This window comes from Pelodiscus sinensis, chromosome 26 (genome assembly GCF_052426305.1).
Source record: "Pelodiscus sinensis isolate ZL-2025 chromosome 26, ASM5242630v1, whole genome shotgun sequence".
Classification (NCBI taxonomy): domain Eukaryota; kingdom Metazoa; phylum Chordata; order Testudines; family Trionychidae; genus Pelodiscus; species Pelodiscus sinensis.
In genome coordinates, this window is record NC_143077.1 from 10,084,122 (window position 1) to 10,111,882 (window position 27,761).

General features: G+C 49.5%; 1 protein-coding gene across 2 annotated transcripts in view; it reads right to left on the reverse strand.

The window, feature by feature from the left end:
• Positions 1-27,761, reverse strand: part of GRIK3 (glutamate ionotropic receptor kainate type subunit 3) — a 314,080-nt gene that overhangs the window by 94,551 nt on the left and 191,768 nt on the right. For both annotated transcript variants that reach the window (XM_006134255.5, XM_075908606.2), the window contains exons 6-8: positions 20,633-20,806; positions 9,428-9,571; positions 2,919-3,026 (exon numbers count right to left, since the gene is read on the reverse strand). In XM_006134255.5, coding sequence (XP_006134317.2) covers positions 2,919-3,026; positions 9,428-9,571; positions 20,633-20,806 — 426 coding nt within the window. The remainder of the gene's footprint in view (positions 1-2,918; positions 3,027-9,427; positions 9,572-20,632; positions 20,807-27,761) is intronic.

Sequence of the window (27,761 nt, forward strand, 5' to 3'; positions counted from 1 at the left end):
TGTTTGGCAAGAACAGTATAAATTTTAAAATAGTCTCTGTGAACTTTGTGAGAACCACTAAATATTTCACCGAAGCCAGACACTCCTCCCTTCCCTCCTTCCAATCATACGGCAGTTAAAACGTCAGACGATTATTATTGTTATGGGGGAGAAAAGCAATAACAAAGAGCCTTTGGCAATGCTACCTACTGGGCTAAGAATCCCTTGCCAAGTTTCCCTTAAGGAAAATGAAATACACGGAACTCAAGTCTGCATTAATCAATTTAAAAATTAAAGAAAAAGATGCAGATACTCCATTAAGAGAACTGTGCAAGTCAGATAGTTAAACTACCTGTAATTATGTTTGCGTAATACTGCTTTAATCCTCTGTACATCCAGGAGGTAGCAGGATCAGAAACAGAATCCTAAAGCTCAACAAATATAAGCTATTGTACATAATGCAAAGTACATACTGGGATTCACTCCGCTGGGCATTTCATTATTTCAGATTAGCTATTAACAGAAACTTAGAGTCCTCTGAGATTTGACGTCGATACTTTAAAACCTCTCTCGAGTTGACAAAAAGCTTTAAAAAAAAGCAAAGAGCTACAAAATCTCTTGACAAGATGGAGATTAAACAGTAAACCTGAACATCTTTGAGGACTATGCATCAGGGTTTGGCAGTTTCTTGAGAGCATTATGTGACACACGGTAGTAATAAATACCATTTGGGTCAGCAATTCTCGCATACAACTGAGAAGTATTACATTAACTGATAGGTATTTTGGCAGTACTTTAAGATTCAGATTCACATGAAATCCAAAATGTCTGCCATTTTTACCTATTTATTCCTTCCCAGAACATAAAAACTAAGGGTCACCAAATGAAATGAATAGGTAGCAGGTTTAAAACATACAAAAGGAAGTATTTCTTCACACGATGCACAGTCAACCTGTGGAACTCCTTGCCAGAGGACGACATGACATCCAAGACTGTGACAGGGTTCAAAAAAGAACAAATTCATGGAGGATAGGTCCTATTAGCCAGGAAGGGCAGGAATGGTGCCCGTAGCCTCTGTTTGTCAGAAGCTGGGAATGCGTGACAGGGGAGGGATCATTTCATGATAACCTGCTCTGTTCATTCCCACTGGGACACCTGGCATTGGCCACTCTTAGAAAACAGGAATCAGGGCTAGATTGACCTTTGGTATGATTCAGTATGGCCGTTCTTCTGTTCTATTCTTATTACTCCCCTGGTATCATTACTGATAAGCAGTCGATTGGCACAGGCAGCAGGGTGTTACCCACCCATCCTAGCAACCCACTTTGCAAAGTGTCAGCAACCTCATAAGAGGGAAAGCAGGACAGAATCAGTCCCCCAGGTTTCTCCCATCCCTAAGCTCCATGGCTTTCTAACCGTGGATAGCCTGCTCCCGGAGCCTGCGGCGTGTATCTACAACCTGCTTTGAGCACCGCACATGTGAACAGGTGACTGTAGGTATGCACTGTCTTTGGTGCAGATCTTTGTTCTATCGAGGCAACTGTGCTCTCCGCTAAATGAACGGTTCTCCCCTTGAAAACAGTGCTGCAGAACTTTTGGTACTCTGAGCAGTCTGTGTCTTTCTACGCGGTCCACAAAACAGGAATGAAATCTCCAGGTGCACCTAAGAATCAGACCTGCACTTCAGTGGCATCACAGCGCTGTCTCCAGCAGCGATCTGTGCTAATTAGGATTCGACAGGGTCGTGTGTGCGCTTCTACCTTGCCTCCCCAGCAGCACAACTGCTGTTGCCTGAATTCCACGTCCAAATGGGAAATTTCCAAGCAGGCCAGGAAACTAACCTGCCCTCACTGAGGGATTTTTGTGTGTTTGTTTTTGTACCCTTTCTTGGAGCTCAAACGCCAACCCGCCAGAGAACAAAGAGCGAACATTCTCATCCCCTCCCAAAGTCAGGCTGCAGGAGGGCCAGTCAGGGGCTGTAACAAATTGGGGATACTTCCAGGACTTAGGCTATTTTCAAGCAGGAGAAGGCACCAAGAAAGGGGTTTCAAAGAGCTACTGTCACCTCAAGGGCAACACAGGACACTTCATAAACCAACTGTGGCGTGCAGGCAGTCTTTGAGTTGGGCTTCTTCCCCGCCCGTCATTGGCATGGAAAACAAACAAACCCACAAACCAACCCCACCCTCCGTCCTCAGTGATTCAGGAAGTTGCTTCTGCTTCTGCCACTCCGCCATTCCCCATGCGTGTTACCGCAACAGTCCTACATGGCAACTAACTGGGACCACTTGGGCGGAGGGCTGCGGGTTCAAGGGATGGTTTGATGAGATAACATGATCTTGGTAACTAATTGACCATTCATTATCAGTGGGAAATAGGTCAATGGAGGGATGATAGGAGTTACTATAGAGAACTTTCTGGGTGTCTGGCTGGTGAGTCTTGCCCACATGCTCAGGGTTTAGCTGATCGCCATATTTGGGGTCGGGAAGGAATTTTCCTCCAGGGTAGATTGGCAGAGGCCCTGGAGGTTTTTCACCTTCCTCTGTAGCATGGGGCGCAGATCACAGCTGGAGGATTCTCTGCATCTTGGGGTCTTCAAAGTATTTGAAGGCTTCAATATCTGAGATATAGGTGAGAGGATTATTCTAGGAGGTGTGGGTGAGATTCTGTGGCCTGCACTTTGCAGGGGGTCAGACTAGATGAACATAATGGTCCCTTCTGACCTTTGAGTCTATGAGTCTATAAGTAGGTGAAGGAGCATGCATGGCCTATTCAGAGAAGAGGAGCAGAGCACTTCCAAGAAGCAAATATCCTTACATCGAACAGAGAGGTAAATCGGGGTGCTATGGGGCAGATACACCACTTTCCAGGGGCCCTGAGTGGGTCTCTTGAAGGTTTCCTAAACTCCTTAGCTAGCTGGAAGGACAAACCTTACTGACCTTTTCAAGACCATCTTCTTTGAGGCTGATGATGTCCAAGTCGAAATCTGTCCTGAGCCCACTGGTTTTGTTGAAGACAATACGCCCGGTTAATCCTTCCCATTGGGCCTGCGGAGAGGAGAGAGGGCAGCGCACCAGTTACTCGGCATCGTAAATCATCGTTTGCAATGGGCCATCCAGCGCTTCGTTTTAATTACTCCTCACACCGATCCCCTCTCACCGAGGAGCATGATTAATTAATAATCACCTCCATTGCTGCTCATGCTGCGGCACGGGCTGGCGCATGCCATAAATTCTGTTCTAGTCCTTGCCCTGCTTTACATTTGCACCTTTTGTGCACCACATCTATCTCAGGAGGGGTGCCCGGCATGCTTGTTCTGTGAAAAACGGGCTGTGTTTCTGCTCAGGTCTTTGTGCCGTGCACTGACAAGGTTAAGAGGGTGCCTTTCAGCCTTGGACAATGCCACTCTAGTGCATAAATTATTACTCCCTCACCCGCCTCCGTGTGCTGACTGTTTACTTGCCCTTTGCAAGGTGCTTTGGGCTTGAAAAGCACCCCGTGTTTTCACTTCTGTTTTTTTCAGATGGGGGAAAAGCGAAGCACAAAGAGGTGAAGACTTGCTCAATGTGCAGACATTTGGATCCTGGCTCAAGTCTTTTCCCCCTTCATGTGAGGGACTTGACTGGGGTCTCCGACCTCCCGGGTGAGTGCCCTAAATACAGGGCTGAATGTCATGAAGGAGGTGGCTGCCCTTTTCTCCCCACAAGTCATGCTAAAACGGCAAAGGAACCCTAACCCCAAAGAGGCCTCCTGGCTGAGAAGCAGAAGCAGAGCTGCCTGGCTTAGGCAGCTCCCTGCTTAGCCTGCTGGCCTTTGTGAATCTCAGTCTTTGGTTCCCATCTCTCCCCAGCCATTGTGCAGGCACCTTGGCACGTCAATCAGGCCTTGTGAATTGCAGTGGTCTTCTAAGTGCCAAAAAGGCATTTTACATCCCTAGTGCGAAACCTGGGGGTGTTGCAATACTCCCTCCCTCCCCACACACAAACTGGTGCATTTGGCTGGTGCTACTATCAGCAAGTCTCAGGCCAGGTCCACCCCACAGACGAAGGTCGGCTTAAAGTATGCAATTTCAGTTATCCAAGTAACGTAGCTGGAGACGATGTACCTTAAGCCGGGCTTCAGCACTGTCCCTACAGCAGAAAATCAACGGGAGAAATTCTCCTGTGGACTTTGCTTACTCCTCATGAGGAATAGGAGTGCTGGCATCGATGGAGGTGCCCTCAGCATTTGATTTAGTGGGTCTCCACTAGACCCACTCAATCAAACCCTGAAGGATTGATCACCAGTGTGTTGATCCTCCGGTAAGTGGAGACGTGGCCTCAGAGAGAGACATATTCAAACAGACTGAGCACAGGAGTGAGAGCCAGGTGATCTAATGTCCACCTGGGGAGTGGTCACTTAGGCCTGGTGTACATGTCAAATGTTTTAGCAGTGCTACAAAGTTTCACTGACATAGTTGTGCTGGTAAAAGTGCTATATTAATATAAGTTGCTTTGTACCTATACAGCTTATTTCTCTTTGCCAAATTGGAACAAGCAATACTCTCATAAGCACTTTTAGGTGTGTGCTGGTGTGCAGGGTTGAGGCTTTAATAACTCAAGTGCAGCAAAAGTGGCCAAGGGCCAAACGCTCTCAAGGAGTTGGGGGTTGTGACGCTCAACCTCCTAATGCCTGACATTTAATTAGTTAACCTGTTAAGTATTAAATTTAACTGGTTCACTGATTAAATGGGGGTAGGTGGAGAAGAGCCATTAAGGGTGACGCTTACTGGGTAGTCGGTTAACTGGTTACCCGTTAACATCTCTATTTTGCACCCGGCTTCCCTGCGCCCTGTTAGTCTGGTTCTTCCAGCCTCAGGTCCCCACCTTCAGGTGGCCCCCATGGGATCCTACCATACCCAGGTGCTTTGCCAGCTTCTTGGGGTCCTGCTGGCCCTCAGGGTCCTGTCACTTGCCAGCCCCATGGGCACTGCCGGCCCTCCAGGTCCTGCTGCCCACCACCCCTACCAGCCCTGGGATCCTACCGCCAGCCCAAGGCTCTGCAGCTACCCCCCAGCTGTGTCTCCAGCATGGGGTGGTGAGGGCTGCCAACCTACCTGGACTGGACGGACCAGATGCCACGTGCTGCAGTAGAGTCCAGTTGGTTGAATCCAAGGGTATGTCTACACTACCCCGCTAGTTCGAACTAGCGGGGTAATGTATGCATACCGAACTTGCTAATGAAGCCCGGGATTTGAATTTCCCGGGCTTCATTAGCATAAAGCCGGCGCCGCCATTTTTAAAAGCCGGCTAGTGCGAACCCCGTGCCGCGCGGCTACACACGGCACAGGCTAGATAGTTCGAACTACGTAGCCATTCCGAACTATCTGTACACCTCGTTCCACGAGGCGTACAGATAGTTCGGAATAGCTAGCTAGTTCGAACTATCTAGCCCGTGCCGCGTGTAGCCGCGCGGCACGGGGTTCGCACTAGCCGGCTTTTAAAAATGGCGGCACCGGCTTTATGCTAATGAAGCCCGGGAAATTCAAATCCCGGGCTTCATTAGCAAGTTCGGTATGCATACATTACCCCGCTAGTTCGAACTAGCGGGGTAGTGTAGACATACCCCAAGAGAGTCTGCAACCCAATCTCAACAGGCCTGCCACCAAAATAATTCCACCACCATTAGCCAAAGGGATCATTAAATAACCCCATCACCAAACCCAGCAAAAACAAAACCCGCCCTCTCTTGCCAGAAATGGCTTATTTCTTCCTGCAAAGAAATGAACAGGAATAAACTTTCTGGATTCTAGTATCAGAGGGGGTAGCCATGTTAGTCTGAATCTGCAAAAGCAACGAGGAGTCCTGTGGCACCTTATAGACTAAGGCCGTGTCCACACTCAGGGGTTCTTTCGAAAAAAGTACCCTTTTTTCGAAAGAACTTCCCCTGCGTCCAGACTCAAGCCGCGTTCTTTCGAAATTATTTCGAAAGAACGCGGCTTTTCTTTTGATGGCGGTAAACCTCGTTTCACGAGGAAGAACGCCTTCTTTCGAAAGTTCCTCTTTTGAAAGAAGGCGTTCTACAATGTAAAGAGGCCGTCTTCGAAAGAGAGCATCCAGACTCGCTGGGTGCTCTCTTTCGAAAAAGCGGATTTCCTCTATCGAAAGATCCGCCTGCAGTCTAGACGCGATCTTTTGAAAGAGGCTCTTTCGAAAGATGCTTTCGAAAGAGCCTCTTTCGAAAGAAGCCTGCAGTCTAGACACAGCCTAAGGGTATGTCTACACTAGCCACCCTAGTTCGAACTAGGGTGGCTAATGTAGTCATTCGAACTTGCAAATGAAGCCCGGGATTAAAATATCCTGGGCTTTATTTGCATGTTCCTGGGCGCTGCCATTTTTAAATGCCTGGTAGTTTGAACTACGTGCCCACGGCTACACGCGGCACGGGCTAGGTAGTTTGAATTAAAGCTCCTAATTTGAACTACCGTTACTCCTCATTGTAGGAAGAGTAGACATACCCTAACAGATTTATTGGAGCATAAGCTTTTGTGGGCAGATGCATCTAACGAAGTGGGTTTTTGCCCACGAAAGCTTATGCTCCAACAAATCTTTTTCGGCTTCTGTGGACTGGAAAGGTCAGTCACGGAACTTCCAGGCCCCGTTTCCAAAACCCGCCCCTGGTTGGCCATGTACATAAGTCCACGTCAGGTTTTGGACTGGCCTCCCAGGCATGTGGCTCTCTTGAAATGCAGCCCCCTTCTGGGGCAGAGGATGGTGCAGCACGGGGGGAAGGGAGACTGGTGTTGTTACTGCCTTTCTGTCTCTGCGCAACTTGTCTGAGGTTTTCATGAACGACAGCCCAGAAATTAACCTCCCCGGCTTCCAAGGCAAGAGAGCTTTGAAGGACAGCTACTCCTGTAGGCCAAGTGGGGTTACGTGTGTCGTCTGGGACACTGGGCGGGGCAATTCTGCTGCAGCTTCTGACATTTTCCCTGCATGCAGGACGCCCCGATGCCCTCCTCCCCTACACACTAAGGCTACGTCTACACTGGCCCCTACACACTAAGGCTACGTCTACTACTTCAAAGGAAGCCTACTTCAAAGTAGGAATAAGAGATCCTCCGGAATAGGGCTTTATTCTGGAGGATCGGGCCAGTCTAGACGCTTTTTTCCGGCTTTTCCCCAAGCCGGAAAAAAAGCGGCGGACATGTTTATTTAAATCCCGCGGGGGATATTTAAATCCCCCGCGGATTTCCCTATTCCCACTTTCAAAATTAGCATGCCCCTTCTGAAAAAGGGGCCAGTGTAGACGTAGCCTAAATGAAGGGAGCTTGGCAGGCACTGAACTTTAGGCTGGTATTTCGCTGTTCCCTTTCTGAAATGCCAGATTGCTTCCATGCTTTACGGGGCGGCTGTCCCGCCTCAGCCCTGCTCGGACTCACTTCGCTCTCCGAGGCAGTTGGGAGAGCCGGGGAGGGCCGCAGTTGCAATGGTGCGAAGGAAATGGAGCACCAGCAGCAGGAGCTAATGAGAGATCCCCTCCTTTCCCTCGTGGCTACAGGCCGTGTTCTCCCACAGCGCTCCCCCTCCATCGCTGGTCTGCTGTACCCCGGCCGTTTCCCTCTAGACATGGCCCATGCCTGTCACCCAGCAGGGTCTGCCTCACCTTCGCGTCCTCATTTCCAAAACAAACAGGCAGAGCGCAGGGTCAGCTCAGCCGCTTCTGCCTGGGGGCAGACTGGGGTTTGGTGCCCTCTGCTTGTTCTGAAGCCAACTTGTATTGGCTGCTGCTGGCTTAGGAGTGCCCTGTGCTGGGGAGGAGCCTGGGGAATATGTGCCTGACCTCCCTCTGCCAGCCCTGGCTTGCTGCTCCCCTATAAGCCTCTTGAGCAGGCTCTGGCTAGCCAGTGAGGCGACCGCCCGGCTTCCTCAGATCGTTCAGCAGGGTGCCGAATCCAGCCCTTAATCCCACTGCAATCCCAACAAGTGCTCCCATCCATCTAATGGCAGGCCCACGCCCTCGTCCTCCCCCCTGCCCAACATGCCCTTTGTGCCGGGAACTGTGGCTCACCCCTTGCCCACCTTTCAGGCTGGGATCATCTTCCTGGGAGGAGAGCCGGGTTACCGTGGGGGGAGCAGAAACACAGCGAGGAAGAAAGCAGCTTCCTGGAACTGGCCGTGCATGGCTGCTCTCCCAGGTGTGCTCCTGGCCCTGCCTCCTTCCAGCCTCTCTGCAGTGCTGTGATTTGGGAAGCTCACTGCTCACACCCACCCGTCTTCCACTGCTGTGTGCACACATGAGCCAGCTGCACGTGCACAGTCGCATGGGCTGAACCCGGGGAATTTCTAATTACACCGAACAGAGGAAACAAAGTTCCCACTTCACTCCCGGACTCCTGCCTTCCTCAAGCCGCTGCTCTGCCCAACCCGAGCAATCAGCATATGGGCAGAGACAAGACGCTGCCAGTTTTGCCACCAGACCTCTGCCGAGTACTTTTTGGGGACACCACGCCAACCTTCCTGCAAAGGGCAAACAGCTCTTGCTCTGCTGGGAAGCCGCCTTATAATGAGAGCGACCGGACGCAGACACAGGGGCGCATCAGTCACAGCACCGCAGATCTTAGCTCCTTTCTGACCTCTTGCTGTGACCACCCTGAAACTATTTGTGTAAGTGGGACCCAAGCCTCATGCAAGCCTGATGCATGGAGGTGACTATCATCCACCTATAACCATTTAACAAGGATTGTAACTCATGATGATTTACACTGTCAGCTCATAGCTTAACAAATGCACTTGTACAATCCACACCAGGACTCAGCTTTGGGGTGTGGGAGGGGGCTCCAGCTTTGGGTTAGGGGCTCAGGGCTGGGGTAGGAAAGGCTCCCAGTCAGCTGTGCAGCAAGGGTGCTCAGGCAGCTTCCTGCCTCTCCTGGCACCGCAGACTGTGCTGCACCCTAGAAGCAGCCAGCAGCAGGTTCCCAGCCAATGGGAGTGTGGAGCTAGTGCTAGGGGCAGTGCGTGGAGCCCTGTGTGCTCTCTCCCACTTTTCCCCACCTAGAAGCCAGGCCTGCTGCCAGCTACTTCTGGGGCGCAGCACAGTCTGCAGTGTCAGGACAGGCAGGAAGCTGCCTTAGCACCCCCACAGGTCTCCAGATTCCCCTGCAGCAATGAGACCCAGAGCCCGCCATTCCACCACCCAGTACTGGGTCACGACCCATAGTTTGAAAACCTCTGCACTAGGCCAACCTGAGTGGTCAGATTTAGCTCTGTTCTTTTCCACCAAAGGCAGTGGTGTTTCACCAGGAGTCAGTTTAGCTCAGTTATCTTGCACCTCTGGATACTGCTCTTTATCAGATCAAAGCTGCACTGTCTATTCTCTCATGGCATTTACTTTCACGTGCAGCCTATTGGATCCCCCTTGGATCCTTGCGCCCATCCATCTCCACAAGGGCTGTCTGTAGAGCTTTTACCTCTTTGATAAAATTCATGAAGCGACCCCCGAACCTCCAGGCTTTATGCCGATGGCACTGCAGGGAATTAACGGTCATCTGCGGGGCTCGCTGGTAACACACGGAGACGATGTGAACGGCGTCATACAACAGGGCAGCATCTGTCTAAAATAAAGGGGAAGAGCATTTGGGTTGATAACAGTCATGCAGAACGCCGGCAGAGCGAGTGGGAGACAGTTTTGGAAAGCCCACGATCCTGCCACGCTTGCAGAAGCTTGTCCTCCAGAGCAACCCCAGCATCCCTCCCTGAAACATTTCCTCTCTCCTTCCTGCTTGCATGTCTTGCTTCTGTCTTCTCCTCGTCATCCTGACACCTTTCCTCCGCGGCGCCTGCAACACAAAGGCACGTGGCTTCTCTCTGCATGGAGGGGCTGCTGAAGGATCCGCCCAATGCTGCCCATCAGTGGTACCTGAGTGGACATGCAGATTGGGCATCTTCCAGCGTGCACACCCACCAGCCGCAGTGGGCGGTGAGCATGGAATAGGAAGGCCTACGCAAAAATATTTGCATTCAAGAGCAGATTGGTGGGGTGGTTGGCAGGCACCATGGTGCCCTGTGAGCTGGGGGCGTGGGTGGCCCCCAGGAGAGATTCAAATGCCACCCAGCTGATGTGCAGAGTGCCCACAGCTGCCAGCAAGAGTTTCTACGAGAGAGGTTAGCTATCGTGTAACTGTGTAATGGCAGGAAAACTTAGTGGTTGCATGACTGATGGATAGTGCCCAGGGGCGTGACCAGCAGCCAGTGCGCTCCCAACCCCATGCCCGGGGAGCTCCCTGCCACACCGCGCTGCTGCCTCTCTATCAGCAGCACGGAGTGGCAACAGTCCCTGTCCAGCAGGGGTCCAAACTCCCCGCAGAACGGGGGTGCTGCCACGGAGCAGCCTCTGTCTACGGCAGGACCAGGTTCTCCGCAGACAGAAGCTGCTCTGTGGGAGGTGGAGCAGGCTCTGTCCATGGGGAACTCGGGCGCCCCCATGGACAGGAGCTGCTCCTCCCCCCCCCGACAGGGGCTGCTTCGTGGAAGCTTCCCCTGCTCCCCCAGCTTCTTGCGCTGCTCCTGATAGAGGCATATTGGCTCCAGCCTACCCCATCGTCCTAGGCACTGCTGCCTCTCTATCAGAGGCAGCAGCATGGGGTGAGGGAGCAGGTGCATCCAGTGTTTGTGGAGAGCCAGCAGAGGCAGCAAGGTAAGGGGAGAAGAAATGTGTGTAGTTGACAAAATTAACCCATAAGCCCAGGCGTATCCGTTAATCGTGTAGTCATCTACACGATGATATCCCTAGTTTCTATTTGTGGTGCACATCCACACATTCCTCAGAGCACAAAACAAAATTTATTCCACCCATGGATGGAAAAATTAGAAGGAACATTGGTTGGCACTCACTGGTAAAACGGAGCAGGAGGTGCAGGGGAATGGACAAATTAAAAAGAAAGTCCAACGCAAAAAAACACTGCAAGGACATCTACACTCATACTGATGGAAAGGGAGAAGCATATAAGCTGTATTCTCCACATTCATACAATGATGCACGCAACACTTTCAGAGGCTCACAGGTTTCAAGGTCAGAAGCGACTAATATGATCACCATCTGACTGCCTGTATAACATGGACCACGGGAAACCTGGTTCCAAGATTCCTGCATGAAGCCCATAATGTCTGTTTGGGCTGTAGCGTATGTTTAAAAAACCCCAGCGCTGTAACCAATCAGGACCTCACTTCACATCTGGGGGTAGCTTTGGAACAGTCCGGTCTGTATCCAAAACAGAGCTGATCTAAACAAACATAATCACATTTCATGGCCCTTTTCAGGGCACGGAGGCAGAGAAAGGACATTTTTTGCTTCATTTGGAATTATTCCTGAGTTATTTCTGGATTTGAACAAAACGTTTCTGGTCAGCAGCTTGTGTTCTGAAAATATTTCATGTGGTGGGGGAAAATCCTACTCCACGTTTTACCCAGGAAAGCTTACGCCCTAATAAATCTGTTACATTTTGTTTCAAATTGTGGAAGTAAATCCACCTTCTGACATTGTTTTTAACCAGGGAGAAAACAGAGTAAAAATAAATGGCAGTGAGTGGATTTTTTTCGTCTAACTTAAAAACAATAAAAAAGTGGTCAAAAATGACAAAAAAATCATGTAAAAATATGTTTTGTGCAAGACTGTTATTGAAATCCCTTTAAAAATGCTGAAAAAGGGTCAACCAGTCCTCATCCTAACAAGTTTGCCCATCGGGATAGATTATCTGTCTTGTCAGACTGAAATTTTAGAACTTTGAAATGGCTACAGCTATTGAAGAGCAAATAGATTTGCTTTTGTGGGCAGTACTTGTGTCTTTGTTCTTTTCTAAATGGGCAGTTATGTACACAACAAAGAAATTCTTCCGACCAGGAGGATTTTTCCCCAGTAGGTAGTATTTTTCACTAAAAGGCCATAGTCATCTCTTTAAATCACAGACTAGGAGAATACCACCTCTCTATCTACATCTATTTTAGGTATCTCTAATGCACCCACCACTGTACTATTTACATGTCACACACCAAAGATTGTTAGCACTTTCTAATGAAATGTTGGGCACAGAGGGGATATACGAAGTGGGGATTGTTTTTGGTTTTTAAGTGCAGCCCCTTTTCTCTCAGGCTCTCACAGCATTAGCACAAAGAGTGGTATCTCTATTTCAAAGCTGGGAAAAATGTGGAACAGACAAGGTCACGGAGGAAGTCTTCGTTCCTGGTAGAACCACTACAACACGGAGAAGTCAGAACTGTCCTTATGAGAACACAAAGACAAAGCATCCCCATTCCAAGAAATTTTAGGAGTTGGACTCTAAATCACAACCCCCCCCCCCCCCCCCGCCCCGGATAGTTTTGTTTGGGCGCTGGTGCTGTGGAACCTTCACCCAAGTGGAAATGCCTGACCGTTTTACTCCCACAAAACATCCAGGATGAAATGGAGATGTATCAGGCCGTTGGGATTGGGGGCTATTGCTGTTCAATGTGGCAGTGAGCTGGAGGGGGAGGGGCAGGAAAACGACAGTGAAAAACACATTACTGGCTGGTTTCATAAAAGTGGCTGCCAAAAACCCAAGAACAGTAGCCCCATTAAAAAACAAACAAACAAACCAAACAACATGGCAAACTACAACTATCTAACAGTGATGTGCAGCAGGGAAGAAAATGTTCTGTCCTGGCATGATAGCCACTCCCCCATGACTTTATTCCTCGCAAGAGTGAAGAACAGGAGTAGAGATGTTAAAAATCGGTTAATTGAATAGTCTAGTAACCTCATGAATTCTTATCCATTACTCGACTATTCTATAATCCCCAAGGACTCCTGAGTAGCCCCCTGCCATTCCGTGCTGCTGCCTCTGAATCAGAGGCAGCAAGGCAGGATGTTAAGCAGGAGCTGGTCCAAAAGGGGAGCCAATTTTAAAACCAGCTCCCCTCGCAGTCCAGTTGCTTGTTGCTCCACACTGTTGCCTCTGATACGGGGTGGCAGCAGCCTCTGTCCGGGGTGATGGTAAGGGGGATGCTGAGTTCCTGGACTCAGCATGAGTCAGAACTGATCCGGGCTGCCTGCCCACCTACCTCCTAATATACTTTAAATGCAGAGCCACAGCAGGGGTAGGTCCTGGACCCATTGCAAGCCATGACTGAGACAGGCTGCTGGCCAACCTGCTAAAAAATTTACTGGTAGGGAGGAATGAGGAATGCATGTAATCTACAACATTAACTTATAAGCTATTGCTTATCGGTTAATCAACTACACTATTACATCCCTAAGCAGGAGGCTGGCTGACATATCTTTACAGCATTAAAGGACAGGATAGTGTATCTCACAAGTCTAGGAGATACTGGAACTCATTTAAGCAAACCTATGGGCTATGTCTAGACTGGCATGATTTTCCGCAAATGCTTTTAATGGAAAAGTTTTCCGTTAAAAGCTTTTGCGGAAAAGAGCGTCTAGATTGGCACGGACGCTTTTCCACAAAAGCACTTTTTGCGGAAGAGCGTCCGTGCCAATCTAGACACGCTTTTCCGCAAAAAAGCCCTGATTGCCATTTTCGTGATTGGGGCTTTTTTGCACAAATCTGAGCTGTCTACACTGGCCCTTTTGCGCAATAGCTTTGTGCAAAATGATTTTTGCCCGAATGGGAGCAGCATAGTATTTCTGAAAGAAGCACTGATTTCAGACAGTAGGAAGTCAGTGTTCTTGTGGAAATTCAAGCGGCCAATGTAGACAGCTGGCAAGTTTTTCTGCAAAATCATCTGCTTTTGCGGAAAAACTTGCCAGCTGTCTACACTGGCCGCTGGAATTTCCACAAAAGCACTGACGATTTCATGTAAGATCGTCAGTGCTTTTGCGGAAATACTATGCTGCTCCCGTTCGGGCAAAAGTCTTTTTCCAAAAATCTTTTGCGCAAAAGGGTCAGTGTAGACAGCAGAGATTTGTTTTTCGCAAAAAAGCCCCGATCGCGAAAATGGCAATCGGGGCTTTTTTGCGGAAAAGCACGTCTAGATTGGCCACGGACGCTTTTCCGCAAAAAGTGCTTTTGCAGAAAAGCGTCCTGCCAATCTAGACGCTCTTTTCCGAAAATGCCTTTAATGGAAAACTTTTCCGTTAAAAGTATTTCCGGAAAATCATGCCAGTGTAGATGTAGCCATAGAGCGAGATGGCTCCTATCTCCAAGACTTAAACACACAAAAGAGAAACATAGGTCCAGAGTAGGAAAGAGACTTCCCCAGACCCTGGCAGAGATGGAAAGAGAGCTAGTGCCCTACCCACTGGGCCATGCAGCCTTTCTGTGCTATTGCACTGTACTAGAATGCTAGAGAGGAGTAGAAACAGGGTGAGGTCATAGATCCTTACAGCTAATGTGCATTAGCCAGAGATTCTCTAGGGTGGTGGTTTTCAAACTACAAGTCATGACCCAACAGGCACTGGCTCTCCTTGCTAAGGCAGCTCCCTAACTGTCCTGGCACTACAGACTGTGCTGTGCCCCAGAAGCTGCCAGCAGCAGGCTCAGCTGCTAAGTGAGTGTGTTGCGGGAGAGGGCGCAGGACTCCATGCTCTGCCCCTGCCCTGAGCAGTAGCTCCGCACTCCCATTAGCGGGAACCTGCTGCCGGCTGCTTCTGGGGTGCATCCTGGTCTGCGGTGGCAGGAGAGGCAGGAAGCTGCCTTAGCACCCCTGCTGCACCGCTGAGTGGGAGCCACTCAAGGTAAGATCCTCCTGCTCCAGCCCTCTCCTACACCCCAAAGCTCTCATCTCTCAGCCCCACCCTGGAGCCCACACTCTGATCACATTATATTGGGTCCCGGTCAGCAACAATTTTCTTTAACTGGATCATGAGAAAAAAAGTTTGAAACCCACTGTCCTAGGGAGTTTTAGCCATTACTGAGTGCAGTGTGAGCTAACCAAAAAAAGCCAGCAGCGATAAAGTACCTAGATCAGCGGTGCGCAACCCATGGGTCCCGACCCCCAAGGGGGTCACAGCACCAGGCCGGCAGCCATTTTTTTCCCCAGCTCAGCGTACACACGTAGGGGGGTCAGGGGTAGCAGCAGGTGAGTGGAGTGGCATTTAAAGGGGCCGCACTTTTTTTTTTGCTCAACCAAAATTTTCCCAGGGGTCGCGCAAGGAAAAAGATTGCGCACCACTAACCTAGATGACAAGAAAGGATCAACAGGGCTAGGCTTTGTTCTCACAGAAGAGGTGTGAGCCTTCAGGTGCCATGGCAGAGGTTTCCAAAATTATAAGAGGGTAATCAAGTGGGTGGCTGCATCCCATTCATAGCTTTTTATGCGAAAATGTGGATGTTAAAGTTAGGAGAAACTGGCTTTGTAATGCACCAACCAATTATTGTCTTTATAACATAACAAAGGTTCTACTAACTGAGATCTCATAGTACATCAAGTGCCAAAGTCTCTCTCCATTGTCATGCAAAGCTAGGTACGTGCACTATCTATAAATACAATATAATGTAGAAGCTATTTTAGGAGAAATGTTGGAATAAGAGGAAAGATGCAAAAATCAGCAAAGAAATGGAGGAAAAAGGGAGAGCCAGCACAAGGAAAATTTCAGCCACAGATCTAGAATGAGCCATTTTTCATAGGGGAACGATTCCCAGATTCTTTGGCCAGAAGAGATCATTCTGACTATGCAGACGGAGCTCCTGCTTCACACTGGCCGGAGAACCAGAATCATAAACACCTAGAGCAGAGGTAATGACTTTTATCACAGGGCAAGGGGTCCCCCTGCAGATCTCACATGTTGTGGAGACTGAGTGACATGACACACAGTTGCCCTGTTTGCTTCCAGAGTTTGGGGTCCCCACTTCTGAAAGCCTGGCCTACCGTTGTGATGTTTGATGCTGTCCCGAAGGCACGAAGGGGGAGAGAATTCTACGGGTCTGGCTCACTTCTCGGTTCAGTGAGGGCTAACAATGCAGGAGGTGGGGGGAAGGGAGGATTCAGACATCTTGGGCAGAAGGGTCTGATGTAGAAGGATGTTGCTCCTAGCTACAGAGAGAAAAAGTTTTCGGTCTGCCGGAAGGAAGCTTTTAAAAACACTCATTAGCAAGTGCGCAGCCTGTGGGAGCAGCCCGGGTTAGTGAGGCAGGAGAGGCTGGAAATCACAGCAGCGTCTTATCCCCATGCCCCATATTTGACAGGCAGAGCAGGAGATTAACAAGCTGCACTGGGAAGGGGGAAAGGTCATGCCAGGTCATGCCTCTGGTGATTTCCAGCTGCTCAGCTGCAATGGTACAAGGGCTGCTGCTGCCCTCTTTTCTGCCAGCCACCAGGTCATGCAGAGTACAAAGGGGGAAGGATCACTCAGTGGTTTGAGCATTGACTTACTAAAGCCACGGTTGTAAACTCAATCCTTGAGGGGACCATTTAGGGATGTAGGACAAATCGGTCAGGGATGGTATTTGGTCCTACCATGAAGGCAGGGGACTGGACTTGATAACCTCTCAAGGTCCCTTCCAGCTCTATGAGATAGGTATATCTCCATGGGTGCATCTAGACTGGCAAGATTTTGTGCAAAAGAAACCGCTTTTGCACAAAAACTTGCCAGCTGTCTACACTGGCCGCTTGAATTTGAGCAAGAGCACTGACTTTGTAATGTACAAAAATCAGTGCTTCTTGCGCAAATACTTTGACGCTCCCGCTCAGGGATAAGCCCTCTTGTGCAAGAATACTTGCGCAAGAGGGCCAGTGTAGACAGGCACCTTAATTTTTTGCGCAAGAAAGCCCGATGGCTAACATGGCTATCGGAGCTTTCTTGCGCAAAAGCGCGTCTAGACTGGGCACGGATGCTTTTGCGCAAAAGCATCCGTGCCAATCTAGATGCGCTTTTGCGGAAATACTTTTAACAGAAAAACTTTTCCGCTAAAAGTATTTCCGTGAAATCATGCCAGTCTGGACACAACCCATATAGATTTTTTAAAAAAGGAGCTTCTCACAGGGTGAGGCATCCAGCTGGGGTACAGGAAGCAGACTCCTTATGGTCTGAAATTAAGCCCTGCATTCTGGTGCCATCTCCACTGCCAGTACCTGGTCCTAATGCTCCTTTCCCTGGAGCACTGGGAAATCTCCCCACCCAGCCCCCCAGAGGTCTGAGCCTCCCTTGTCTGCTACATCCCTCTGACACCCCAAGCAGAGATGGGCAAGGCGCTCCTGAGGGATTTCTCTAAATTACCCTTTTCTCACCGACACTCCCCTTGCAGGCTCCATCAGGAGAAATCGGAGACTGGCTCTGTTTGCCTCGCAACCCTGGAGGCGCACGCGACCCTGGCTGTGAGCCGCATTGGGATGCTCCTTGGAACACTGGAATGCTTTGTCCCAACCCTCCTGCGCAGCTCCACCCCGAAACCCACTCTGTGAACCATCCTACTGGAGCCCAGGATGCGGCCAGTGGGGGACGTTGCTTGCTATGGGTCAGGGGTTCCCAAACTTTTTGATACAGGGACCAGTAAATCCATTCACAAACTTTTGGAGGACCGGTAACATTCATTTGCATATTCATTAATCAAATGATGAATATTCAAATAAGTTGTTTCTGATCCTCCCAAAGCCCCCAGTGCCAGTTTTAGCAAAGCTTTTGATACGGTCACCCACAATATTCTTGCCAGCAAGTTAAGGAATATGGATTGGATAAATGGAGTGTAAGGCAGACAGAAAGCTGGTTAGACCAGGGTTTCCCAAACTTTTTACTTTAGTTTGAACCCTTTTTTTTCCGTACTGTTTTTTGCAGCCCCAAAATATAAACACATAAAAAACAAACTGAGAAAATACCAGTCATATTCAATGTCTGGTATTTTCTCATTAGGTAAGTTTTATTATTACTAGATGTATCAGTTTGTAGTTTCAAACTGCCTGGCTGGTAAATGTGTTCAGACTGTATGAGTGTGTCTACCAGCCAGACAGTTCACAACTACTCGAGGGGGTGTGGAGAGTTGCGGGGGGCACAACAGAATCCCCGGGCCGGACTCACTCGTGCTTTGCAGGGGAGGAGGAAGGGTGGCAGCGCCCCGAGATCCACATATGGCCAGGTCAGTCCCGCTCCCCGCTGGCCGATTCGCTCTCCCCGCTGCACCTCCGGCCAGCCCCACTTCTCCCAACCCCCTCCCAGACATCCAGTTCTCCCCCACTTCTCCTCCCAATCTCCTTTGGCCAATCACAGGATCATAGAATCAAAGAATACTAGGACTGGAAAGGATCTCGAGAGGTCATCGAGTCCAGTCCCCGGCCCTCATGGCAGGACCAAGTACTGTCTAAACCATCCCTGATAGACATTTATCTAACCTACTCTTAAATATCTCTACAGATGGAGATTCCACAACCTCCCTGGGCAATTTATTCCAGTGTTTGACTACCCTGACAGTTAGGAACTTTTTCCTAATGTCCAACCTAAGCCTCCCTTACTGCAGTTTAAGTCCATTGCGTCTTGTTCTATCCCCAGAGGCCAAGATGAACAAGTTTTCTCCCTCCTCCTTATGACACCCTTTTAGATACCTGAAAACTGCTATCGTGTTCCCCCTCAACCTTCTCTTTAATAAACTAAACAAACGTAATTCCTTCAGCCTCCCTCATAGGTCATGTTCTCTAGACCTTTAATCATTCTCGTTGCTCTTCTCTGGACCCTCTCCAATTTCTCCACATCTTTCTTGAAATGTGGTGCCCAGAACTGAACACAATACTCCAACTGAGGCCTAACCAGCACAGAGTAGAGCAGAAGAATGACTTCTCGTGTCTTGCTCACAACACACATGTTAATGCATCCCAGAATCATGTTTGCTTTCTTTGCTGACTCATATTCAACTTGTGGTCCGCTATAACCTCTAGATCCCTCTCTGCCGTTCTCCTTCCCAGACAGTCGCTTCCCATTCTGTATGTAGTCCCGCTGCCCGCGTCCAGCTCTGCTTCCAGCAGCCGCTTCTCCCCCCCCTATCTTTCCCGGCCAGCTCCCTACCCCCGACCTCACACCCCCCGGCAGCCCTGCTTCCGCCAGCCCCCTAATTTCTCACAGACAGTCCCGATGCCCCAGGCAAGCCCTGCTTCCAGTGGCCGCTTCTCCCCTACTCCTCCTCCTAATCTCCCCCGGCCAGCCCCCTGCCCAGCTCTGCTTCCGCCGGCTGCCCCTCCCCCAATCTCCCTGGCCCGCCCCGATTTCCCCATCCAGTGCTGCTTCTGATGGCCGGCTCTCTCCTCCTTCTCCTCCTACCCCCACCCCGACCTCCCCTAGCTACGCATCTGCCGGGAGCCGGAAGCTGCAGACTTTGCCCAGGCCGGCCAAGGGCTTGGGGACCTGGCACCACACAGGCACTCCGGGAGCCCGGAACACCTCGGCAACCACACTGAGGCCCGGTACTTTTTTCCTGTCGCTCATAGTTTGGGAAATGCTGCTATGGGTCAAAGGCCAAAGGAGAATGTGCAAGTCTCCCCTTAGGAGAACCCTCCCTCCGTTCCCCCTCCCCCTCCCCAAGAGAGGTGGGAGGCACTTCATGGGGGAAAGGACCCTAAAGCACAGGTGAAAATTTGGGAGCCTTTTACCCAGAGATCCTGGTAGGTGTGAAGGGGCAGGAGAGAAAGAAGCCGGGTAGCCCTCCGGTGGGATGAGGCACCATCCCAGAGAAGATGGCTAAGCAGCTACTGCACCTTCAGAATGGTAGCCATTGGAAGCTTCTCCCACCCCCCCACAGCAGGGAACCCCAGCCCCTAACACACGAGGGTGAACTTTGCTCCTGCTCTCCAGATTACTTGCTGCAAACTGCCGGTTTTATCTTGCTAGGTACTGAGCCCCCAATGAAGTCTGGGGAAGGCGGAGCAGCTCCTCAAAAGGGGTCAGCTGCAAAAACCTCAGGATGCCAACCATGTGTTTTTCCTCTACTCAAATCCTTCTCAGCGGTGGCCTTTCGCTGCTCAGCCTCCCACTGGTGAACAACAACTTTCAGACATAGCTCCTGCAAGGGATGCCACATTTAGCAAAATGAGAGTGCACAGATGCATTTTTCATTTTTAAAATTGTATGGAATATAAAAGTGGCCATACTAGATCAGACCAAAGGTCTGTCTAGCCCAGTAACCTGTCTTCCAACAGTGGCCAATGCCAAGTTCCCTAAAGGGAATAACTAGAACAGGGAATCATCAAGTAATCCATCCCGTCGCCCATTCCCAGCCTCCAACAAACAGAGGCTAGGGACACCATTACTGCCCATCCTAGCTAATAGCCATTGATGGATCTTTCCTCCATGAATTTATCTCGGTCTTTTTCGAGCCCTGCTAAAGTCCTGGTCTTAATTATATCCTCTGGCAAGGAGTTCCACAGGTTGACTGTGCTTTGCATGAAGGAGTATGTACTTATGTTTGTTTTAAACCTGCTACTTATTCATTTAATTTGGTGACCCCCTACTTCTTGTGTTATGAGAAGGAGTAAATCACTTTTCCTTATTCACTTTTTCCACACCAGCAATGATCCTTTGTTAAATTTCAAAAGCAGAGAAGAAATCAGCAGGAAACTAATGACAATCATTTAGTAACTCCCTCACCCCAGCCCAGGCAAAACCCAGTGATGTTATGACAGGAGCGGCATTCATGTCTGGGCCCCTCTCTGCAAAGCCCCTGTCTTGTCCATGCGTCAAAGAGATTTTAAAGTGACTCTCGTACCATCATCACCCCGTCGAGCAGTCCGGTCTCTGCTCTGGGTGCGGCCTGTAGCCGCTCCATCGACCATTTCTCAGTGATGGCAGCCACATGAGGGTTCTCCACATTGAGGATCCGGAAGCCAGTCAGGTTCACTCCAGAGTAGCGATATGGTTCTAGGTCTAATGCATAAAGATCCTTAAAAGAGAGAAATCAGTTTTAACATCTTGAGACATTCTTTCACTCATCTCATTTCTTCTGTCTAGTGTGGGGTCTTCATATGAAATTGGAAAGCTCAGAGGTCACAAAAAGTGGGATACGGGGTGCAGCTCTGTCTATTAACATCATCACTAGTAGTAGGGTAGCACGCAGTGGAAACGAGGTGCTATATGCACAGAGGAAAAGCCAATGTAAACCCTTTGGGAAAGGCAGACAGAGTCAAAACAGAAAAGACAGACAACCAAAACAAGACCAACGGGGGGAGGGGGGAGACAACATTTTCTTCAACCCGAAATGGAATTTAGTTTTTGAGTTTTTCTTAAATATTTTTAAAATAAAATCAAAAGTCATTTTGAGTTGAAAAAATCTCCCCCACCCCCTCCCAAAAAATGTTGAAATGAAATGGCAAATTCAATAAGACCCAAATCTACATTCTTCAGTTAAAAAAGCTGACTGAAAAATTTCATCCAACCATAGTCCGGACACTAGTGCCTGGCTACCGACCCCCTACAGAATGAGCTCTTCAAAAGCATGGTTCCTGCATTTGAGTTTCATCCTATAAAAGTTCCCTAAGGTTTTTTCCTGGAGAATTTGCTTTGAGTGCTGAATTCTGAACCGTGCCATGGATGACAGCATAACTCTACATTGAATGTCAACGTGCAGATCACTATAGAAGAGGAGCAAAGATGAATTTCTTGACATTACGACCAGTCTACACAGTCTGCAAATGAATGAGCGTGCCCTTTATATAATAAAGAAGAGAAAGAGAGAGAGAGAGAGAAAGAAGAGCTATGCAATCATTAGCTCCACTGGCAACCAGCCCAAAGCTGTCACTTGGCAAGCCGCAGAGGGGGTATTTGCAGTCCTTCGTTAGCGCACTTCCTTAATGCATCTCTTGGCTCTGCCACATCTGAATATTAACTCCAGTACAGGGAGGTCTGTAGCTCAAACTCAGAAACAAATCTGAATGAGTTTTGGATCGGAGACATGCCAGGCACATACCACAGCTGTTCAGCTCAGCAAAAAACAAGAACAACTCACCCCGGGGAAATGAAAGCTGCCTAGATGAGAAAGCTTCACAAGGGTTCCACAAACGGGGGAAATCGTGAATGAGCAAGGCAGACAATGGCAATCAGGAGGGGGTTTCGGTCCTGGAATAATCTGCTTAATGAGTCATTTTAACCATCGTTTATTTTGAATTGTTTCTACAACCGTTACTGATTCCGTCATCCCGGATCATCCCATTCTTACCATCTCTCTGCTGATTCATCCTCTAACATGGAGGAGAGGGAATACAAAAAATTGTTTGCCTGCAACACATTCTCCTGGGCCAAATGCGAGGAGGCGCTGAGTTGGTGTGGAATTTTTGTTTAAAAAATAATATTGTTTAGAGATGGTGCCAAATTAATGAGGCGGCCCCAGAGCGTGGACGCTTCATTTGTGGGACAAAATTAAAATGTCTTCATTTCATTTGTGGGTGTTTCCCATCATTTTTGTGGTTTGTTAGTTAGTTTGTTTGCACAGTGCCTAGCTGGGCCATACCTGGGGCTTACAAGGCGCTACTGCAACATAACTCAACTGGTTTCCCTGCCCGATTCGATGTTTCCCAGATTCCTGCTCATCGAAGTCAGCGTTCAGCTCCCACAATGACACGGGGAAGTCTGCAATTTTCCTATGACTCGAAATGCAACAGTGGCAGAATTCCCCGGGACTAAGACACATTGCTTGACCTGTCCGGGATAAAATGTGAGCCATGAAACTTATCCCGGCTTGGAAGTTCAAATGCTGTGGGCACGGATGTGCTGTGTCCCTGTGGTGCAGGGGTCCAGTACAGGAGGTGGGATAAAAGGGCAAATGACACTTTCTGGAACTTCTTCTCTATGATTCCTTATTACTGAATGCACCCAGCCAGCTCACCTGCCGGTCTTCAGAGCTGAAGCCAGCCCCCCCCTGCTTACTGCAGTGGGGCCAAAGGCCTCCCTGTAAAGAGCAGAAGGGTGACACAGCAGACGGACAGAGGGACGGAGCGGTGTGTGTGGCAGACAAAACCAGAGCTGGGTGTGAACCTTTGTGTTATAGGTACGGGCTTCCCTTTGGGGACTCTAGGAGGGTCATTAGAACCATTTCAATCAGAGATGCTGCACGTATGGATACTGGGTGCATAGTAGCTCACCCTGGCTTGGATGGTTTCCCTCCTGATTTTGGTTATTAAGGACTCTAAGGACTGTTTAAATAATTTTTGTTAAACCATCCCCAGGTGGGGTGTCATAAACCACGAGACAGACTCTGTGGAGTTCTCAAAGGGGTTGCAAGAGGGGGCTAGCAGGTGTGGGGCAGCTAGCCTCAAGGTGTAAAATGATGTAAATATGGGGTGAGGAAATACTCTGATTTTATAGGGACAGTCTCACTAGCCCAGTGTTTGTCTTATAGATGCATCCACAGGCACCCACTTCCTATCCTGATTTTTCACACTTGCTCTCTGGTCGCCCTATGTAAACAGTCTTCAATAGTACAAGTGAAGGGATCCCCCAACTTATGTGATGGGAAGGGAACTTTACAGTTACAAGAGGGGACGCCCCTAGATCAGAAGGCCATGGGAAAGGTATGGTGATTTTGGCCTTGTCTAGACTACCTCAGGCCATCGATTACATTATGCAGCTTCAGTGGCATGAACAATGTAGCAGAAGGTGACATACTTAAGTCTGCTTGCGACGGTATCTTCACCTCAGTAAGTCGACAGCCGATGTTCTGCCGTCACCTTCTCCTACTCGTCTTTTGGTGGAGTACTGGAGTTGACGGGACAGTGCTCTGTGGTTAATTTAGTGAGTCTGTCCTAGACATGCTAAATCAACCCTCTGCTGGATTGACTGCTGCCCCTCTGTCCAGTCCGCAGAGAAGACCTGCCCTCAGTGATTTACAAAATAGCTCTTGGATTAGACGAACAGATGGAGTGAACCCAAAAGCTAACCCCACATGCATCTGTTCTTCCGAGTCAAAAACACCACGTGCACGTTGTGTATGATTCTAACACTACGCAGTGCTTTGAGAAGTCTGTTCCTCTCCATCACATTTGTTCTCTACTGTGTTAGTTATATGTATTCACCAGTATTTCTATGCAATGCCCATGGCAGTATTTAGGGATAATGACAATTTTCAAATGCCTGCTCTACTGAAACTCCATGCCCCTTTATCCTACCTACTGTACTGGACCCCTGCAGCACAGGGACACAGCATAGCCATGCCCAGAGGGGTTTCCTCTCCAGACCTAAATGGAGGAATTTGTCAAAGGAAGTAGCCCAGTCAGGGATTGAATCTTGCTCTGGATCTCAGCAGAGCCAGCTGCTTCTCACAAGCATGTGGTCTGGCCTGCTCCGGGGCCAGCTGCTACTGCAGTGAGGGGGTCCCATAAGCCGCTTAGAGAGCGACCTGCTTATTCCAGTTCAGATGGTGTCTGCTGAGATACCAAGGTCTCCATGGCAAACGCTCAAGCTGCCTGCGTTTGCCTCTCCTTCCAGGGCAGCGACAGTCTCACACAACAGGGCAGCTCTATCCCAACGGGGCAAACCCATGTATGCAGGGACCAGAGATTCACAGGCTAAAGGAGCTTAAACCCTTGGGAAAGAACCACCACCAGGGATTAAGCCGCTCCCAGGCCTAGAGACAAGACCCAGTTCTTCAATTTCGACAGGTATTGCACATACGCAATCCCTGTGCATGTACCCAACTTGCACCCACAAATACAGGGAACCCTGGGGACCCTGCAAGCTGAGAAGGGAGAAAGGGAGCAACTATTTGTTTTCATTTCAACTCTTAAACTGTTTCCTCACTGTGGCGACAGGGGCTGTGTAAGCAGAGAATGTTTCTGGAGTGGGCAGCTGTGGCTAGAATTAATAGCGTGGAAATTCCCAAATGAACACTGTCTACCCAAAGGGTCCAGTGCCTTATTGAGGGTAGTAATGCAGTCTCCCTGCTATGGCTCATGGGAAGGACCCTACCATAGTCACAGTCCATTATGGTCAATTTCATGGTGACAGGATTTTTAAAATGGTAAATTTCATGAGTTCAGCTATTTAAAATCTGAAATGTCGCGGTGGTATAATCGTAGGGGTCCTGACCCAAAAAGGAGTTGTGTGGGGGTGGCGACTCTGCTACCCTTGCTTCTGCACAGCTGGTGGCAGCAGTGCTGCCTCCAGAGGTGGGCAGCTGAAGAGCAGCAGCTGCTGGCCAGGAATCGAGCTCTGAAGGCAGAGCTATGGCCAGCAGCAGCGCAGGTATGGTGTTGCCACCCTTACTTCTGCGCTGCTGCCTGAAAAGCTGGGTCTGTTGTCAGCAGCCACCACTCTCTGGCCCCCCAGCTCTGAGAGCAGAAGGGCGACGTAGGTACGGTATTTCAACCCTTACTTCTGCGCTGCTGCTGGCAAGGTGCTGCCTTCAGAGCTGGGCACCTGGCCCACATTACAAGCACCGCTCTCCAGCTGCCCAGCTCTGAAGGCAGGATGGAAGTCAGAATGACAATGAGACCCACACACTCCAGATAACCTTGTGAGCCCTCTGCAACTCCGTTTTCAGTCAGGACCCCCAGTTTGAGAAACCCTGTCTCCCCCATAATAGCTGCCTAGTATAGGGTAAAAGAACCCAAAGCCAGATTTCATAGTGCATGACATTTTGCAGTGTTGTGATTCTGGTAGGGTCCTACCCGTGGGGGCTGAAGTGATAAAGACGGGTCTACATAGATTGTTCTCTGAAGGGATTTTGAAAAGCTGGGTTCTATTTTAACTGTTAATTGATCCCCAGCTGGTGAAATCTCATTTTCCTGTCTCTGGCAGTCTCAGCTTGAGTCATCTTGTTGCTTGTGCAATGAGAGAGGGATCACTGGGTGCACGTCTCAATGCTGGAAAGAGACGGCCATGCAACATGCTGGGTCAGCTGCACAGCGCAGGCCAGTCTGCCCCAGGGTGAGCTAAAGAGCAGCCCTCTGTGTTTCCTGCACTGGTCTTGGCAGCGCACTGCAAACACACAGACACTTGGCACTGATAACATGCATAGCAAGTGGCTGGGATTTCTTCAGCCGTTCAAGAGCAGCACAGGGAAGAGTTAGCAAGGGCCATAGCTATGCCCAAGCATGTACCGACTTCAGGAATAAGCTTCACTGTTGCTGGCAACTTGTGAAAGGGCTTCATCCAGACAACGGCAGGGAATCTCTCACTGAGGAAGCGAGGACTTCGGATATTTATGCCTTTGTGCATCGATGGCTACGTCTACACAGCTTCCCTCTTCTGCAAAAGCCTATGCAAATGAAGTACAGATTAGCATATTGTTGTGCTTCATTTGAATGATTAATTAGGAGCCGTTTTTGCGCAAAAGGCACCATGTACACAACACCTTTTTGCACAAAAAACCCCGCTGCTGGCAAAATGAGGAAGAACGGCTCTTGAGCAAAAACAGCTCAATTAATTATGCAAATGAAGTGTGGCAATATGCTAATCCATGCTTCATTTGCATAGGCTTTTTGCAGAAGAGGGAAGCTGTGTAGACGTAGTCTTAGTGTCTAAATCAAGGGTGGGCAAGATGTGGCCCACGGGCTGGATTCGGCCTGCCAAACCTTTGAATGCGGCCCAGGACCTGCCCTGCCAGGACCCTGAGGCAGGGAGCAGCCCCAGACCCCTCCAAGTGGCTGGCTCTTCCAGCTGCCTGTCTGAGACACATGCTGGGAGCAAGAGAGACTTCCCGGGCTTCCTCCACCCCAAGCACAATCTCTCAGCTCCTATTGGCCAATTTCCTGCCAATGGGAGCTGAGAGATTGCACCAAGGATGTGGACAGAGTGTGAAGCCTCCCCCTGATGTGTGGCATAGAGGGGCAGATGGAACAGCCAGCTGCTTTGAGCAGTCTAGGGCTGCAGCAGGCAGGAAGCCTGCCTGTGGGTCTCACTGGGCTGCTGGCTGAAAGCCACCTAGGTAAGCGCCTCCCAGCCAGAGTTTGCCTCAGACACCCGACCCCTCCAGCATCCCAAATCCCAACCCTAGTGCACCACCCAAACCCTCTGCACCCCCGCTCCAGGTCACCACTCCATCCTTCACCCAAACTCCCTCTCAGATCCCACATGCTCTCCTGCACCCAAATCCTCTACCACAAGCTCCCTTCTGCACCCAACCTCTCTACCCCTGCATAGAAAAGTGGGGCCCTAGACCACTTACCAAAAAATCTTTGAATTCCCCTCCCCATCAAAATTATTATCCATGCCTGGTTTAGATACTGACCTCTCCTCACACCCAGCAGGGACTAGCTTAGTCATGAAATTGTGGTATTGGTGAAGTCACGGGCTGATATTGTATCATGACCCACAAGCACAATTTATCATTTAGGGAACAGCTGACAAACCATTGGCCCCAAATGCCAAACCACAACCAAAGTGTGATAAAATCAGGGCATTCCAGACTGTTTAGACAGCCTGCTCAGGGGAAGAACGGGGAGTTGCTGCAGCTATTGGGCCTCGTCAAGCTTTTAGGGCCTGATTGTTTTAAAATGTTGGCTCCCTATTTTGTACCCTCAAAGTGCAGGCCCGATGCCAGTCCCGAGTCACACCTACAAACAATTGCATGGTCAGAAAACCAGCAATCCTGTGGAAAGTCAGACTTAAACGCTTCTAACTGATGCCTGGAGACTGAAATCAGTGTGCATAAGGTTAATCTCATAAGGGTTAGTATGGTCCAGAGCAGTGGTCCAGAGTTAGTATGGTCCAGAGCACTTGAGAAGCCATCCAGGAGAGATTCAAATGCCTCCCAGCTCATTGGCAGAGCGCCTGCTGCCAGCAGCATGTGTTTCTACTGCTGGTGCACATTTCTGCATGCCTAAGTGCACATAGAATTTATTCCGCACATGGATGGGAAAAGTTAGAGGGAACACTGGTCCAGACCATCTTCCTCTCAGCCTATG